This window comes from Cryptotermes secundus, unplaced genomic scaffold (assembly GCF_002891405.2).
Source record: "Cryptotermes secundus unplaced genomic scaffold, Csec_1.0 scaffold270, whole genome shotgun sequence".
In the NCBI taxonomy this organism is placed as follows: domain Eukaryota; kingdom Metazoa; phylum Arthropoda; class Insecta; order Blattodea; family Kalotermitidae; genus Cryptotermes; species Cryptotermes secundus.
Genome location: NW_019742962.1, coordinates 436,759 through 454,895, shown reverse-complemented (window position 1 = coordinate 454,895; position 18,137 = coordinate 436,759). Strand labels below are relative to the sequence as shown.

The window sequence follows — 18,137 nt, the reverse complement described above, 5'->3', positions numbered from 1 at the left end:
CATCACCCAACTTCGCCAACATATGGCCCGCCTCAGACCAATTCCAGCAACACGCCATGCCTCCCCGGCTACATTCGTGCACAGCGACCTCAAGAAGTGCACACACGTCTTCCTCCGGTACGACACTACTCGCAGAGCATTGGAGCCCCCCCTACAGTGGCCCCTAACAAGTCCTATCACGGAAGGACAAGACAATGCAAATCCTCGTACGCGGCAGGCTCGACACCGTGTCAACCGATAGGATCAAACCTGCCTACATGTTAAACGAGACAGGCCGTGGGACCACCACCAAGACCTTCAACCCTGCAGCCGACGAAACCCCAACCGCGGTTCCGCATGCCGTACCACCACAGTCTGTACAACGAACTACACGCTCCGGACGTCATATACGTTTTCCTGATCGCTTCAACAGCTGAGCAACCATCTCCGCGGGGGGGGGGGGATGTGGAACTGCCCAAATTCAAGCAAGTGTGAAAACGCAAGCGTCATTGCTTAGCAACGACGAGTAAACAACGGTTGAAAGGCAAAAGCAAGTAAACAGCGGTTGCTAGGGAACTTATAAACACGGTAACCGACAACAGCAGTACCTATTACGTAACCGTTTTCTATATGTGCGACTCTAGGCTACATGAGAAGATGCACTGAGTTACAGTGACAGTCTAGATTCTACCGTTCTACAATTCTAGTTCAGTGTTCAAGTAGTTCACTATTGTTGTTATCCGTCTATGTATACTGTGCAGCTGCAATAAATCCTATAACACAGTTCAACTAGTGGTTGTCTCTACATACGACATCCCACAAGTCATTAAGAATTAACGTAACTCCTAATCTCATAAATATCTGCTATTTTCTCGGGTTAAAATATTCGGAAGAAGAGAAAGAGAGAGACGAAAAAGCTAAGAAACGTATTTTTGAAATTTTTGTTACAAGGGCACCAAAAATAAGTAGGAAATGCAACATGGAATGTGTAACAAAATTACGTGCCTCAGTCAGATTGCAAGAGGCTAGAAAACTGTTTTCGGAAGTCATTATGGGCCTGTCACCCAGAACACTTGAATTTCTTAGTGACGACGCCACCGATGTCTTCCCCTGAGAAGGACTACACAGATTACAACATGCGGATACTTAAAACCAAGAATCGTTATTTGCAGAGTTGTACGAGCATATGCATAGAAACTTCTACACTTTTCTCGTTTTTCATTCATGCTTATACGTCTGCACTAAAAATTGAAAGGAAGAAGGAAGGAGAATTAAGAAGAAATGGTAAATTTCTATTTTATTAACTGCCTGACTGCAAAGTCCCACCATGGAACTATCTACTAAAGGCGCCAAGGCTGAAAGTTGTAAGTGCAACTGCACAAGAAAACATCCATATTACCTTCAAAAATCAAAGAGAATTTACAACGCCAAGGCTCTCAATATCCATATGTCACACTTGATACCATGAACAGAGAGACCCAAGAGAATGTATACACATTTTAACGTATTAAGTATTTCTTTAAATTTGTAATCCAAGTTTGATACATATAGAGAGGGATGGCTGCCACACGTGCTGAACTAGACCAAGTGTTCCATCAGTTTGTAGTTCGGGTCTTGAACACGCGCATCCATGGCCAAGATGTCCACTGGGATAGCGGGACACTACGTCTCCAGTGTCTGTGGTTTTGTACGATACTTCACATCCTTCTAGAACCACCACAAGTAAAAGTCGAGTGGTTTAAATCAGGTGAGTGTGGGCGCTATGCAACAATACGCCTTCGTACTATGCATTGATCTGGTACGGTTTCATCGAGGTAGCTTCTGACGTCTCAGCGGCGGTGTGGTGGTGAGCCATCTTGTTGAAAGCAAATTGCTCATTCCCATGCAGCTCATGAATGGCAGATAACATGGATATACGGAACATATTGACGTACAGAGGCACAATAATTATTCCTTCAAAAATGAACGGCCCAATTAAACCCTTGTATGACCGTCCAAAGCAGACAGTGAAAACATATATTCCCAGGAACAGGCCGTGGAGGCCCATAGAATTGTGAGACGTCAAGGCTCTCACATCTTCTAGGTAATCGCCTCACATATGGTGGTGAGATTGTCAGCCTTACGCTCCGGCCGCCATTTACTACCAGGAAGATTCCTGGTGCTCATTTCTGTTAGAGGCTGAGTCGACCCCAAGGTCATAATGCGGATGGAAGGATTAGGTTAACTGGAAAAGATCCAATGAGATCATCGGGTATCGGAACAGCGAACTTCCTGCTTGTAGCATAGTGCCTCAATCAACTATGCTACCTCGTGGCCCTCACCAGACAGTAAATCCTAGTAAATTGACCCCCTTTTGCACATGAATGTGTGGATTTTCTGCGGCCCACTACGCAAAATCATCAGACCAAACAATTTTGGTCACGAACTCCGCATCCTCGTGTGCCTTGTGTTGAAACCACTCATGAAACTGAACTCTTCGGGCAGGATCGTCGTCATTAGTGGCATGCAGCAAACTTGGGGGGGGGGGGTAAGCTTTCCAGTTAGCGCGTTTAGAATGCATTTTACACAGGATCCGCTAATTCCTGTCTCACGTGCACACTGTTTTGAAAACTCTTGTAGTGTTAGTGTAAACTGTTCCAACTCATAGCAGAAGAGCCCGACTCGTTGCTGCGCATCGCCTCCCAGATCTTTGCTTGTGTACCACGGGCCCCAAATTTGTCACGAATGGAGGTTCCTTTGCAAATTCTCCCCTCTGCTCTCTTCGTACTTCGCACACATTTTCAGATTTCCAATACCACTTCAAATATTGCGTTGTTCGAACGCCAGCCGTTCTGCCGCCATCTTCTTCTGACTGTCCTGCCATTAGATAAGGTGGCTCTGGTCTTCATATAACCAGCACCATCTTCTGAGTGAATGTCACACAACACACCGTACAATACATCTGTACACAACTTTGAAAATATCCATAAATAACCTCTATGAAAATGCGTGTGCACTTTTTGGCCTGCTTTATATTAACAGAATTGGCGTAAGAATTTATTAACAAGGAGTCGATCTGTTTGCCTGTGACCGTCTTATCGCAAGTAGCCCCTACAGAACTAGCCTGTATGTTAATAGAACCACATGCTAGGCCTCATATTTGTATGAAACCAGCGGTAATGACATGAGAAATAGCTATGTGCTGATTTATATACAAGACAGAAAGGTTGCAAGTAACTTCTATGCATAAAGAATGCAGGAAAGCATGTTCTTCCTTTCTTCTTGCTTAACTGATGAATTCGGCTTAAAGTTAATACAGGCAGATTGTAAAGCCCTGCAAGTGCCCGCACTTTGACCTAGCGGTGGTGCTTGTGTGGTCGTGTGATCCTGAGAGCTATGCTGGCGGTAGCGTAGCTACTGGTAAGGTATCCCATGCCTCACAGGTCAAAGGTGGGGTAGTGGGGCGTAGAATTGAAACGCCCAACCATTTAAAAGGCTCGAGTGTTGAGGAACTTTCAACAATTGCAGCCGGACGGAAATACCTAAATGGAGACGAAAGTCACTGGATCGAGGCCAATGGCGAGCAATCGCAAAAGAAGCCAAGGCCATCATGGACTGCAGCCCCCGCAGAAGAAGACTATAAACANACGTTCCTCCGAAACGTCGGTTAACACCACATATACACGGTGCCAAATCCCAGAAGACTGCATTCTTCAATCACAAAGAAAATCAACATGATTCCTTTCTGCCTACTAAGATGAACTATTCAATTTACACCAAAAGACGATGATGATAACATCACTAACACTATCACCAGCACCACACAACAATAAAAAAAACAACGTAGGTGTGCCATTGAATAATAAAAAGAGACTGCTATGAAGTTGGTGTTTTACATGCAGAGAACGGAAAACGTTACAAAATGTTTCTATACAGCAGCAAAGGGATGGGAGGATGCTTGTGTATTGTAAGGAAATAGGGATCTGTCAGGAGATCGCCGTGGCTTACTGGAAGGTACTGTTCCCACATGAATAAAGACAGCCACGTACGTTGCCCCCTGAATAGCAGTCTAGAGAGAGCCTCGTACTGAGACCGCCTTTCAATCGATTGCCACCGTTCCCAGTGACAGACTCATTAATATGAAAGGAGCACCGCTAGTATGGACGTTCCGAGAACAACTCCAGGTTGTGCTATTTGAAATTCCGTATCCTTCATTGGGCTCCATGCTAAATTGCTGCAGACACAATTCTAACGAGCGGCAATGATTTTATACTAATGAAAGCTATCGGCAAAAAATGGTAACCAACAGTAAACATATTATGTTTCATATGGACTTTACAATTGACCAATTCCTTCCAGCCGCACTACGGCCCCAAAGTCGACTCAGTCTCTAACAGAAATGACCACCAGGAAACTTCCTGGAGGCAAAAAGTAGCCGGCTCGTAAGGCTAGCAACTTCCCCGCCATCTGTGAGCCGATTGTCTAGAAAATGTAGGAGCCTTGACGTCTCAAAATCCTATGGGCCTCCACGACCTGTTGCAGGGATAGCTCTACCATACAGGCACACATATTATTTTCGTGCATTTCTTTAACGTTTTCCATAGTTATTTTTGTTTAAATGAACGGTCTATTAGTATATTTTCGTGGGAGTGTATAATTTGCATCTGCAAGGAGACGACTAATCAGGTTTCGACTGTTGAGACAAGACGTAGCGGCAAACATGTGAAAAATTGACGTTAGTTCTTCAGTGCTATTATAAGTGCACACTACTGTGCATTACATACACAAATTCCATATTTTAGCTCAGAATCGCAGAGCCTTCCACCATCTCTCTCTCTCTCTCACACTCTTCCTCTAGGAAGTCCAATTTTAACATAGCTCCCTGTACAAATAAGTTTCGTAACAATTAGTGAAAACTCTGAAATTACGCAATTTGGGTTCGGGTTACCACAAGAACGAAGAGTCATGCACTTGACGAAAGTAAAATACTGTTAAATGCAGGCCCCTTTCTAGGAAACGAGCGGACATCTTGGACACAAACAATCACTGGCTGTTAAACCTGTCCATTGATACGAGAATGGAAGTTGTAGAATCAACCGGCGAGTCCATGGATACGAGCAAGCAACAAACATTTCCTAGGATATCGCCACGCTGTACATATAAGCGGCCGTTCAGATAAGAACGAAGGAATTCGTAAATCAAAAGCGAGGCGTTCGTGAATCAGATGGCAGTTGTGAGCTGTCGTAAATGATTGTAATTAAGAGATATTGTAAAGACGGTGTCAATAAATCCGATCATAATTACAATCCAAAACCCGTTATCCTTAGTCACGGAGCCATAAACACGTGGCAATATGTATTAAGTTAGGAATGCGCCATCAGTCTAACAAGGGATTGCCTTCTCTGGAATCAAATAGCCTGTAACACGATTTATATACTAATATTTTGAACTTACCGCTGATTTTGACGTCAGTTTTCTATTTCTTCTAACTTTCAGTATACCACGCGTTACACTGAACGTTGTTTCATTAATTTACCTTTATTCTCTTTTGTTTGTTTCGTTGTTTAGTGGCTTATTTAACGATTGTTTATCTTCATCTGTCTATGACGTTTACTTTTCGTGAACCCCATTCAGTGTGCCGTGTGAAAACATGGAGAACGCATTGTACACGCACAAGTATTCCTCTTTTCCAGATCTTTTAAGTTTAGAAATTTGAAAATATTAGTTTCTTACAGTGCACAACCAGGAAGAGTGGTTGGTATGCTAACCGAGAAGACTCAGCCAGTCCTTCATGTGCACACTTCAAGAACGCAGAACGCATGCTTAGTGGCTTAAGTGACAAAGATACGCGCCAATTCGCTGGCAGCGGTGGGTTGGAGAACTGTTAGGGAGATTTCTTTTGACAGTCTGGTTTTGGCTTTCGGGCTGGACAGAGTAACATCGACGTGGCAGAGGGTCGCACAACATAACAGGCAGAGATGTCCATCTGCCGAGCCGTGGCCATGGACGCTAGACGCCTGAAGGCAATTCTGACGCCGCCGAGTATTCTCAGAAGTAAGTACAGGGAGGTCGTAATCACCGTGAGAAATGGTTACAAAATTACGAGCATTCAGTGAAAGACATGCGGCAGGGTGGAGTAAGAAACAATTGCAAATTAGAGTTAAGGCAGTCTAAGCACTAGGGCCTTGTCATTTGAATCACGTTCCCTACCCACGGGTAAGTCCTCGAAGATAATGTTATGTCGGCCACATGAATGGTCTGGAGGCTGTTACCGCGGGGAGGGAAACTCCACGATGGTTTGGGTGACGGTTGGTTTGAACCGGAAACCGCAATAGTGGAACAGGATGAGTTCAGATCTACCCTGACGGACAAAACAGTGGGACCATAACAAGTGTGTTTCGATCTCCGCTCGCCTGCCATAAGCAGTGCCACTAGTTGAGTTAACAGTACTTAAAAACGTTTCGGGGAAACCTTCCGCCAACACCTTCATGGTAGAATATACAATGCAGTCTGGTAGGTGGTCACCAACGTTTCGGAGGAAGCTGCTACTTCAATTTTCAGAGTAGACGATGTCCTGTATTCTGGGATGTGGTTATTTGCGTTCTGGAGTAACCTGCTGCCTCAATCTTCGGGACGGAAAATACCATGTAGTCTGCTGGGTTTTTACCAGCAGTTCGGATGAAGCAAATGATTAAGCTAGCATATCCTTCCAAAAAAAAATGGTGCCCACCTACCAGACTATAGTCTGCTATGATTTATAAATCATGATTTATAAATCATGGCCGTGAAAACCTTAGAAACTTATTTGCATCTGCAATAGATGAACATCAAAATTAATGACGAATACAAAATGTAAATGAAGGCGACGTTTCGGGACTTACTCCAGGAGGACTGCGCGCGCCGCCCGTGGGGCTAGGGCTCTTCTTGAGGTAGTGCGTGCCAACCGACCCTGCTGGGCTCTTCACAGCTGTGGGACGCCGGTGTTGCTGAAGGGCCAGGGGTTTGTCAGGACCTCCTCTAACTCCCTTCTTGCCACCCTGCAAGGGTTTGGAGTGGCGCCGGTAGCAGAAGCAAGTGACCGCCGCTACTGTGACGAGGAACAGCGTCGCTCCGAGACAGATGCCCACCAGCGCAGGCGTCGTTACTGCAATGAAAAATAGGAGCTTCATAACTTGTACTTTTCTCCAAGTATAATTAGAATGATAAGTCAAGGAGGATGAGGTGGACAGGGCATGTAGCACGAATGGGGGGGACGAGGAATGTGTGTAGGATATTTGTGGGAAAGCCAGAACGAAGGAGACCACTGGGAAGGCCAAGGCGTAGGTGGGTGGACAATATTAAAATGGATCTTAGAGAGATAGAATTTGATGGTATGGATTGGATTGATCTGGTTCATGATAGGGACCAGTGGGGCCTATTGTGAACATGGTAATGAACTTTTGGGTTCCATAAGTGCTAGGAAATTCTTCAGTAGCTGGAGATTTGGCTTCTCCTCAAGAAGGGCTCAGCTCCATGAGTGAGTACAACAATAAAGTCAGTGGAATGGATAAAAAGATGTATAATTTGTTGGTATTATTTATATTGTGAAGTGACGGAATGCTTTAAAAATAGAAGTTATCCGTTGTTAGGTAAAGGCACAATAAACATGCTCCAACGTCCAAGCGAGCCATTGCTTGGCAACGAATGGACACGCAAAAATAGAAGAGCTTGTTTGGAGCAGTCCTCTGAATTTTGCCACTACACGACTGCCCCCCCCCGTATCATCAGTTTCAGTCAACCGCCTGACCTTCCGTTCAAATACATGTTCGTGCCTCACGCGGAAATTCCACAGGCTGTCAGCCTGCTGTAAGGAAGCCTGTCAGCTGTCAAAATGGCACATGTTCGCCCACACAAACCATACCTGCCTCACCCCCTCCCCCTGCGAAGGGTGACGAGTCACTCTGATTCTTCGGTCGCCCCTATGTCTCGGCGTTCCGTCCCCAAGTGGACCAGAACAAAGGAACGCACTGATACTAAGCAACACGACACAACACGCCTGCTAATCCTTCTGACCAAAATTCATTGCAGGCCTGACTCTACCCGACCAAGATCTTTGCAGCTAAAGCACCCAACACACGCCAACATGCGCCAACATGGCCATCAGCCTCCCAGACACTGACTTGGAAACTCACACCGAAAATCAAACTAGGGAATTTATTAATTGTGTTCAGGGTTTCAACTCAAACTTCTCATTTCAGTACCTTCTGCAAACCATCTGTCATACTCCTGCAGTTCATGCAGCATCCATAACACAGCTAGCTCCATCCAAATCATATCAAATAACTTTCTAGGGAAACTCCTAGGTCTTCCACATAATCGATAAGTCCTTCATTCACACCGACATGTTATTCTGGAATGCAACGGCATTAAATAAAAATATACTAATTTATTAATTACCTGGATATCAGTAACATACCAATAGCATACTTAGTGAGACCCATTTACAGTCTTGCACGAAATTTACACCGGTCTGAAAGGCTAAATCGCGGATGGCGAAACAGCCATTCTAATACGTCAGGATTTCAAGCACTCCGAAAGTCTCCCTCCTTGCTTAGAATATATGGAAGCTAAAGCTGTTCAACCCAACATTAACACGAAATCCATAGTTTCGATATCAGTTTATACCCCTCCAGGAGAAATTAGAGAAGGATATTTAGACCTCACTGGAACCGGGCACAAAGCAATGCTCGCAGCTGCTTTCGCGCTAGGCAGAATAATGCGGCTGGACAATCTATCCTATATCATTATTACAAAAATAATAACATAATTTTCGCTCCGTCCCAGACTACGCATTTCCCAGAGAGAAATCCTAGACTTTGCCATCCTCAGTAAAGTAAGGCCCGATCATAACCCCATTTTGCTGACTATAGGTGGTCCATTAGAAGCGGACGAAATTACACCTAATTTTATCTGCCGGGAAGCTAACTAGAACCTCTTTCATAATTACTTAGTGAATAATCTGAATACTCAGTGCTTAAAGGGAAATAGCTCTAAGAAGGAGATTGATGTAGCGGTTAAGCCCTTTACAGAGCCAATCCTCATGCCATACCGTTGGAAAAGAGAAATTTCCGATCAGTACAAATTGCAAACTCCACTCGTGTTCTCATTAAAAAGAAGGAACCTTCGGAAGCAGCGGAAAGAACCCACTACATTACTTTTCGCCCATGTTAATTGATTAAAAGAGCAAATAGATTCAGTAATAAAAAAATTATCGAACATCTGTCAGAAAACTTTACAAGGGCTGCACACCAACAACATGAGAGACACCTGGAGGATAACTAAAAGGCTTAACCAACACTAACCCTAATATCCCGCCCCTTTATGTTAGTAAGAAAACCACGACCACAATGCAGGAGAAATTACACTCCTTTTCGGACACCTTAGAACAAATTTGCACCAAGAGTTCAGTTTTTGATCCTACATTTACAATTATCACTGAGCAGACTGTGTAGAGAATGACTTCCTTGAACAATCACTGACAGACCGGGTAAAGGTTCGGCCACACAGAGCGCTACGCTATGTTCGCTACGTACGCTGTGTACACTCTGCGACGCAGCTAATATAGGGAACATGGCGTACGTAGCGTACGAAAGTCTCTGTGGCCAGTCACATTGGCAATAAAGGGAGATATTTTTCTGTTCGTATAGCGAACATAGCGTACGTAGCGCTCTGTGTGGCCGAATCTTAAGGGCTACAAACCATTCTGAAATTGCTTGGATTATCCGCCACCTCAAACTACGAAAGCATATGGGTGTTACAGGACACAGAATACAATACTTCAATATCTGCCACGGATAGTTCTCAAAATTATTGCCAAAATATTTTATAGATCACTTGCCCTAAATTAATTTCATACACAATAGAAGAGGCTAACATTCGACGCTCCCGAAAGAAGGCAAAAATCACACGTCCCCAGTGACTTATAGTCGGATAAGCCTGCTAAATTTTTAGGTATTTTTTTTTATAAAATCATTTGGAAAGACCGAAGTTCTAACTTCGGAAACTGAAAGTTATCAGAAACGACCAATATTGTTTCAAAAGAGGACACTCCGAAATGCATGTATTGTTAAGGAACAAGGAAGCTACAGCAGCCTTATTTCTAGATCCTGAACGAGAATTCGACAAGATTTGGACCATAGAGATAATTGCTGAACTTATTACGGCAAAAATCCTACATCCAATAATACCCACAATACACAACTACCTCCAAAATATATTCTTTTGTGTAAAGCGCAGAAACTGTCATTCAAGCCTACTCCCCATCCGGGCCGGAGTACTTTAGGGTAGCTTACTCGGACCCCACACTCTTCAGTATTTACATTAATGACATTCCATCAGGCGAAAGTGACTCCAACATGGCTATTTCGGTCTATAGTGATGAGTACGTTCAGGCAGCACAAATTTATGTAGTAGTCAGGAAGTCAAAAGGTGCTCTCGGACTTTTAGAAAAGTGGTCCCGGAAATGGAGACTATGGATTAACACAAACATGCACAATTACACTGTTTTCCAAACGACTGCATCACTGTGCACTGTGCATCCAGTAAATATTTTTAACAAAAAACGCTTGAACTAAAGAAGGAAGGCGTTACGCTTGACCCCAAGTTAACATACAAGACTCACATATCCTGCACTTTGCACAAGGCTAATTACAGGTTGAAGCAACTGGTCCCTATCTTGAACAAATCCTCCGCCATTGACATTAATTTGGAGTTAGTAATTTATAAATCCATATTGTTACATGCCTTCCCCGCACGGGGCTATGCTACCAGCACCTGCATAAATAAATTACAGACGTTCCAAAGTAAAGTCCTGAGGATAGCGACCTCCATAGTCTAGAGGTAACGTTCCCACCTCATGACTCGTGGTACGCGGGTTCAAACCCGGCGGAGGTCGTCGAATTTTTAAGGGTGGAAAAATTCAGGGAACAAGTCCTCCGGGAGGGACTTTAAGCCGTGTGTCCCGTGTCGTAGCTTTACGGCACGTAAAAGAAGCTCATATCTCCAAAGGAGGTCACTGAGCCAAATTCCAGGACGTTTCCCGTCCAACAAATAGTCTCTAACACCTCTGATAGATGGGGAAGCATTATAGATACCGCCAAGCTAGTGGAGGCCGAACTCGCTGGCTCGGTCGGGACTGATGGTACGCACCAATATCGGTAGGATATAGAGACTGGTAGAATATCATAGAGGGAAGCACAATGGACCAATACTGCTCTAAGTGCATGGGGAAACCCACCCTCTCCAATAACTAACTAACTAACTAACTAACTAAAGTCCTGAGGATAACAACTAAATTACCGAGAGCCACGCTAATTGCAACCTTGTATGAACAGACAGGAATGTTATTAGGAAATCATAACAAGAGATCGGTGTGGGCACTGTATCGAAGGTCTGTATACAGAGAAACAAACAGATTGAGGAACTAGGACATTACGGTCCCATCCGTGATAAACATCTGCGTCCCTTATCCCTGCTTGCGAGGTAATCCGCTCGGTACGGCAATCTTAATACATAAGGAAACAATTAGCTTAAATTGGTCATTGTCACTAGCTCAATGCATATATCACTCTAGGACGCCCCCCCCCCTTCCCCGAGCACAAATTAAAAGAACGGAACATATCTTTACTGGTAGCCAGAATATTGAAAGCTTCCCAGAACGTCCAGCTCGTCGGCTGCAACATCGTCCATTAAATATGTTGGACAGTACTGTCACATGTTAGAGCGACTCTCGTCGGAGTTTTGGATTGGAAAACTGGATTTGTTGGCCAATTTACCACACGACTCGTGACCACACTTAATTATAGATCCATCGCTAACCTCTACTCGTACAGTCTATAAATCGCACCAGCACACGCTGCCTTTTCAGTCTGCTTTCACTTCTCGTTACTTGGTAACGGATCTTAACAATGGAGAGTCTTCAATTTCACTGACCAAGTGTTCTCTTCACAGACTCCCTTACAACTGACCCTTAACTCACGTACAACTGACTCTTTTACAAGTGACTAACTTCTAAACTTGCCCCATTGATAACCCCTCGGTACGGACCGCGTAGAAAACACCGTTCATTTTTTACTCCAAGCGTTTCCTTGCGAACACGTTTGCGAAAGCGTTACTCGGCAGCGACTCAGGTATATTTGTTGTCGAGCGGGTACAGCCGGTATCCTTTCGCGCGAAGACGTTTGCGCAGAATGGGCCACACACTTGACTGAGGTATCTGCTATTCCCCGCTCGCACGATGTGTTGCCTTCTGAGGGCTCCTGACACTGCTTCTCGCACACGCTCGACAGTCTCAGCCAGTGGCTCCGGCCAGCCTGTTCGTTTAGCAACGCACAGACAGCCACTCTGCTACAATTTCTTGTACCACTCACGAATTCGTTTGTGTTGTACTTGGTCCAAAACCTCCGTTCCACCGTCACGATTGATTCAGTTTTGGCAAATCCCAAATCCTCTGTCTTCGCCATGTTTCGTCACAACTGCCCCCTTGTGGAGAAATCTGCCATTACGTCACGGCGCCTATTACGCAAACAAACTTGGGAGGGATTCTCTACCTACTTATATGCTCCTTTCTGCTGTGTCTGTCTTGGCTGTTGCTCTGCCGAGTTTGGAAGTTCAATGTCTGTCACTACCTCCCAAATTTCTTTCTCGACAACTCAGTTAGTTTAGTTGCGATACAACTGTCATCCAGTGAGGATGTGATCATCGAGGCAGAAGAACATACAAAGAGCTCCTAGTGAATACAAGAAGAATTTACGAGTATGTGTGCTGCAGTTACAGCGACTTGTAGTGTATGTAGATCCGTGAGAATCTGTCATTCAAACTCGACATACAAGTATTACCGTATACAACACTACTGATCTGCGACTCTCTATGCTGTGACTTGTTCTCCAGACCAGTTCATATTTGTATATCGCTTAAACGTCTGTAACATGGGAGAGTAACTAACTCAGGGTGATTGTCTTTAAGCATTAAGCAAATCTGTCAAGCTAAAACTAAGCAGCAGCTAGTGAACTACAACAGCTGAATAATCGCACGCAAGCTTGCACATATGTACTAAGCTGGTAAATAAAAGCAAGATATTGTCACATATATTTGTATCTGCAGACGGGGTTTGGATTGGATTTATTGACACTTTAACATACGACCCGTGTATACACTAAATTATAACGCCATCGCTGTTCTCCACATTTTACAAATCACCCCAGCACACGCTAAGACTTCTCAGTCTACTTTCACTAGTCGTTTCCTGGTAACGGATCTTAAGCAATGGAGATTCCTCAGCTTCTGTCCTCACCTCGTTACTGTCCGGCGAATATCCCACAACTTAGCTAACCTCTAAACTTGTCCCATTGATAGCACATTGACAAGGACCGCGTAGAAAACAACGTTTCCAGCAGTTCCTCTATTGTTTCGTGTGGATTCGTTACTGTGGGAACATGTTTGCGAGGGTGTTACTCAGTAATTGCTGAGTATACTTCCTTATTAAGAATTTGTTGCCTAGCAGCGATGTTTCCGATCGTCACTCAATAACGGGTCTACACGCTACAATATTATTTGCGGGGAAGGGTTCACCGAACTATTTGGCTTGGAGGTAAGGCTCTTGACTCGGTATTTGGGAAAATCTCGGTTCTAATCTCGGCTAGGACACCGTTCGTCCTCAGGTTCTTTGCGGTTTGCTTCAGTCCCAACACGTAAATGCCAGGATAATGCTTAGATTAGGCCACGACCCATTCTGTCCAAATAATTTTCAAATCATTCATCTATCATCCATCCTATCGTATTTGAGAATCCAGCTGCACTAGTTACAGTTTACATATATATGTATATATAATATGTATACCTATATGTGTGTGTGTTTACAACAGTTCGTCCATATACGGCCATCTTCAAATCAAATAATAGACGCAAGATGACAATTCTTCAGCGGGAAAATATGACGTATTTTAAGTCATTTTCGAAATTATCGTTTATTTGATCACATAGACCTGTTTCTGGATACAAAACTACGTATAATTGGCAAAGGCCCGCTCAGAGCTACGGGCGCGCAATGTCTCGCGTGCTGACAGCATCACAGTGTTGGTGGGGAGCTGCGTCAATGCATTGCACTGCACTGCGGTTATGTTCACGGCTGTCAGCGGTTTACCCGTGGTAACAGAACACTGCGGGGCGCACACTACTTCAACTGATGTCTGCTCTACAAAGGGGATTATACGGAGATTTTTATGCGAATCGAGACCATTAACTTACGTGTATTTCAGACACACTTATTTCTCATTCTTAAGGAGTATAATAATTGGACGTGTTGGGTAAAACAGGTTAAGCGCAAAGAATTCTCAGCCTTAGCACTGAATGGAGGTGAGTGTTCAGTCTCACACTCCGACCGATTTATACCCAGGGAAATGTACCCAGAGGCCTGATACTGGTTTGCAAACTGCCCGTTTGGTCGCTATACTGACCTACATATGTTAGGAACAGAACCCCAGTCGTTAAACACGTAACTACTTCCTTCATTAACTGCACTGTAAGCTCAGTCGGTATAGCGACTGGCTACGGGTTGGACGGCCGGGGTTCGATTCCAGATGGGTTCTGGAGCCTAACCAACCTTCTGCCCAATGAGCACCATGAGTTCCTTCCCCGGGGACAAAGCGGCCGTTGCGTGAAGGTGACCACTGACATCACTCTGTGCAGATGTCAAGAATTATGGAGCTACACCTTCGCTCCCAACTGTCTTAATGGCGTGGCTCTTTATTAATTGAGCCCAGGGATAACTTTACCTTTACTACTGTATTATATCTGAATTTATTAAGATATTAAATTCCGTACGAATTTCTACGAGCGGTTATCTGCTTGTCATAAAATTTCCATGGGGTCTTTTATTATTCGTTCATTTGTTTGGGTTACAATCAGTTCTTTTGTACTGCTGTTGTGCCCTAGTTTATTAATGGGCATGATTTTATTTAACGAGGTGGCGATCTTGTGTTTAGTTTAATAGAAATTTATTATAATTCTTGTAAATTGAAATGCGTTAGGTGAACCACAGGTTGGTTAGCCGGAAACCAGAGATGAGATCACCTTCAGACGTAGCGCGTTCCTCAGGCATCCGGACTCAGTTCTACAGGTTACAGACAATGCTGACAAATCCGGTGAACGACACAGAGGCAAGTCTCGCTTTCGCGCCACAGGTTTTCGGCCAGTAGGAAGCTGCTGATTTTAGGATTTTGAGCGAAAACAATTTGTATTATTATGTTGAATTTTGGGGGCTCGGACAGGAGAAGTCTCCAACTTTAAGAGTCGCTCACAGCAGTCGACTCTAGAAATCGTGTGGCAGGAAGGAGACGCCGCCAGGACTCTGACTTCAGGAGTCGCTCGTAATCTCCACAAATGCTAATACATTTATCCCACAGGAGATAAGACGGTCAATCCCATCCTTCAAAGTTTGTGGGCTGTCTACGGAACCACATCTTTACCCAGCCAAACACGTCTTCGTCCGATGCAAACCGATGTCCACGAATGTCTTTCTTCAGGTCTCCAAAAATGCGAAAACCACATGGGGAGAGATCTGTGATGTAGGGGGGATTTTGAAGCACTTCCCAACCAAATCTCTGTATCGTATTCCTCACAGAATTGGCAGTGTGGTGGATTCAGTTATTCAGTATTGAGGGGGTGGGTTTCCCCATGCACCGCGACTGATAGTCTATTGTACGTCCCCCTTTTAATTTCTACTGTCTCCATCCCCTACCGGTACTGGTGCTCGCTATCAGCCCCTTTCTGCCAGCGAGGTTTCTACCCTCTACTTGGCAGTGGTATCTAATAGTTAGTCCCTTTCTGTCAGCGAGGTCGTCCCTCCTCTGGCAGTGGTACCCAATACTTCCCCATCTACCGGAGGCATTGGAAACTACTTTGGGCGGGAAACTTTTTGGCCTAATTTAGCTCAGAGGTCTCCTAGAGACATGAGGTTCTTTTACGTGCCGTAAATCTACGACACGGGACCCACGGCTTAAAGTCCCACCCGGAGGACTTGTTCACTGAATTTTTGCGCCCTTAAAAATTCCACGACCTCCGCTGGGTTTTTGAACCCACGTACCTTGAGTCATGAGGTGGGAACGTTACTCCTAGACTACGGAGGCCGCTATGAAGAAGGATAATGCGTTCGATAGCATTCCAGGGCGTTCTGACTTCTTGGCACTTCTCAGATTCTGCAAAGTCTTCCTAGCGCTGTGCACTGATTGTGGCCCCATGCTCGAGAAATTCGACAAGCAGAGGGTCCCTGCAGTCGAAGAAGGTCATCATCACTCTACCGGAACTTGTGTGTACCGCTTTGGATTTCTTCGGTGTGGGAGAATTCACGTGTTTCCACTGTTGGCTCTGCCGTTTGCTCTCGGGTTCAAAATGGTGGCACCAAGTTTCGTCCCCAGTGGCAATACGGGACAGAAAAACATACTCTTCCTCATGGTATCGTTGCAGGTGACCCAGTGATGCAGCCATTCTCTGAGTCTCCTGTTCCTCCGTGAGTTGATGTGGAACCCACTGCGCGCAGATTTTGCGGTACAGCAGGTGTTTTGTCACAGTGGCGTGTACGGAACCGTGACTTATTCCCATCAAAAGACTAATTTCTTCCACAGTGATCCGTCGGTTTGCCAGGATATGACAATCCAACGCAGCAATAACATCAGGAGTATTGACACGATGAGCCTGTCCTGGGCGACCATCATCTTGCAGTGACATGTCCCTCTCGGAATCTCTTATGCCATGTCAGCACACGCGAACGTGACATGCTGTGTTCGCCGTAAACAACAGACATGCAACGATGAATTTCTCGTCCTCCGACTCCTTCAACAGTCAGAAAGCGCACTACACTTCGCTGTTCCTTACCCGCCTCCATTACTGATGTTGGACGATCACACATAGAGCTAACCTTACTTCCAGCACAATAAACAAACGACAAGTGTGCAAGGGCAGGTTGTCACTATGCTTTCCCAAATCCCCACCAGATGTTCGTACCGTAAGCTAATTCCAGTATTACCAACTTGCGCGCCGTGTGAGTTATGCGTGGTGGCCCAATTTCATTTGAATGCCCCTTATAAAACTGCGGAATTTCCGTGTGAGGTACAAACATGTAATTGGACGGAAGGTTACGCGGTTGATTTAAACGTGTAGGAGGATGTGGAGGTTGTGCCAATTGTGTAGTGGCAAAATTCAGAGGCTTGCTCTAAGCGTTTCTGGGGCTCGTAGGCGGATAGTCGTGGAGGGTTTTAGAGAGAGGGTTTTGCGGATGGATAGATTCAAACGAGTTTCGCACTCGGCTAATATTAGAAGGCTGGTGATTATTCAATTTGTCAGCCTGAGGTTTATTTCTCATCTCATTTTCCATGAGGTTCCAAAAATAGGGGTAACCTCTACACTTGGAGCCATGATCTCCGATTTTGCACAGAGCGCACGTGGGCACAAAGTTCGGTTCAAAATTCTTGTCACGTTGCCACGAGCAATGTTCCTCTCCACAGTGGACACAAGCCGGAGGGGCCTAACAGTTTGCCGCCACTTGAAAGAATTGGTGACACCGCCCGCACTGAGGCGGCACGGCGCGTCCCTTATAAGGCTCCACAGTGATTCTGATACAACACAGATGGGACAACTGTGAAATTTTCTGGCTCTGTGGAACGTTGTCTAGCTCAGTTGTGTGTATGGGCAGAGGCGTTCTGTCTCTCCACGTGATCATTTGGATGACATTTTGAACTGCCAGCCCAAGGGCAAGAAGTTCATCCTGAATGGCTTTAGGAGGGGTGGTAGGAAGGATGCCTTTCATAACCACCCTGTACGGCTTGGAATCGTGCTTAATGAGATTAAATTGAACTTTCTTTTCTTTTAAGAAGCTTTGTAAGTTGAGGTAATCCTGGTATGTTGAAGTCTGACATGCTATGCCAGCTTTAATTCAATAGGCTGTGATGCCTATAGGCTGGAATATGGAGTGAAAATCTTTGTTAAGTCTGGTCATGTCACCTTGGAAGTGGCGGTGGATGACGACCGGCGGGATTTTCTCTCTGGGTACGGTTAGGAAGTTGTTCCTCTTGTTCTTTGAGCTGCCAGAAACGCGACTCTCAGGAGCGGGAGAGGATGGCAAAGTTGTATTAATGGCGGTTTCTGTT

At 44.9% G+C, this 18,137-nt stretch overlaps 1 protein-coding gene across 2 annotated transcripts in view; it reads right to left on the bottom strand.

Annotated features, from left to right (window-relative positions):
- Positions 1 to 18,137, bottom strand: part of LOC111873416 (synaptotagmin-4) — a 229,807-nt gene that overhangs the window by 42,936 nt on the left and 168,734 nt on the right. For both annotated transcript variants that reach the window (XM_023868118.2, XM_033755085.1), the window contains one exon: positions 6,840 to 7,102. In XM_023868118.2, the coding sequence (XP_023723886.1) occupies positions 6,840 to 7,102 (263 nt within the window). The remainder of the gene's footprint in view (positions 1 to 6,839; positions 7,103 to 18,137) is intronic.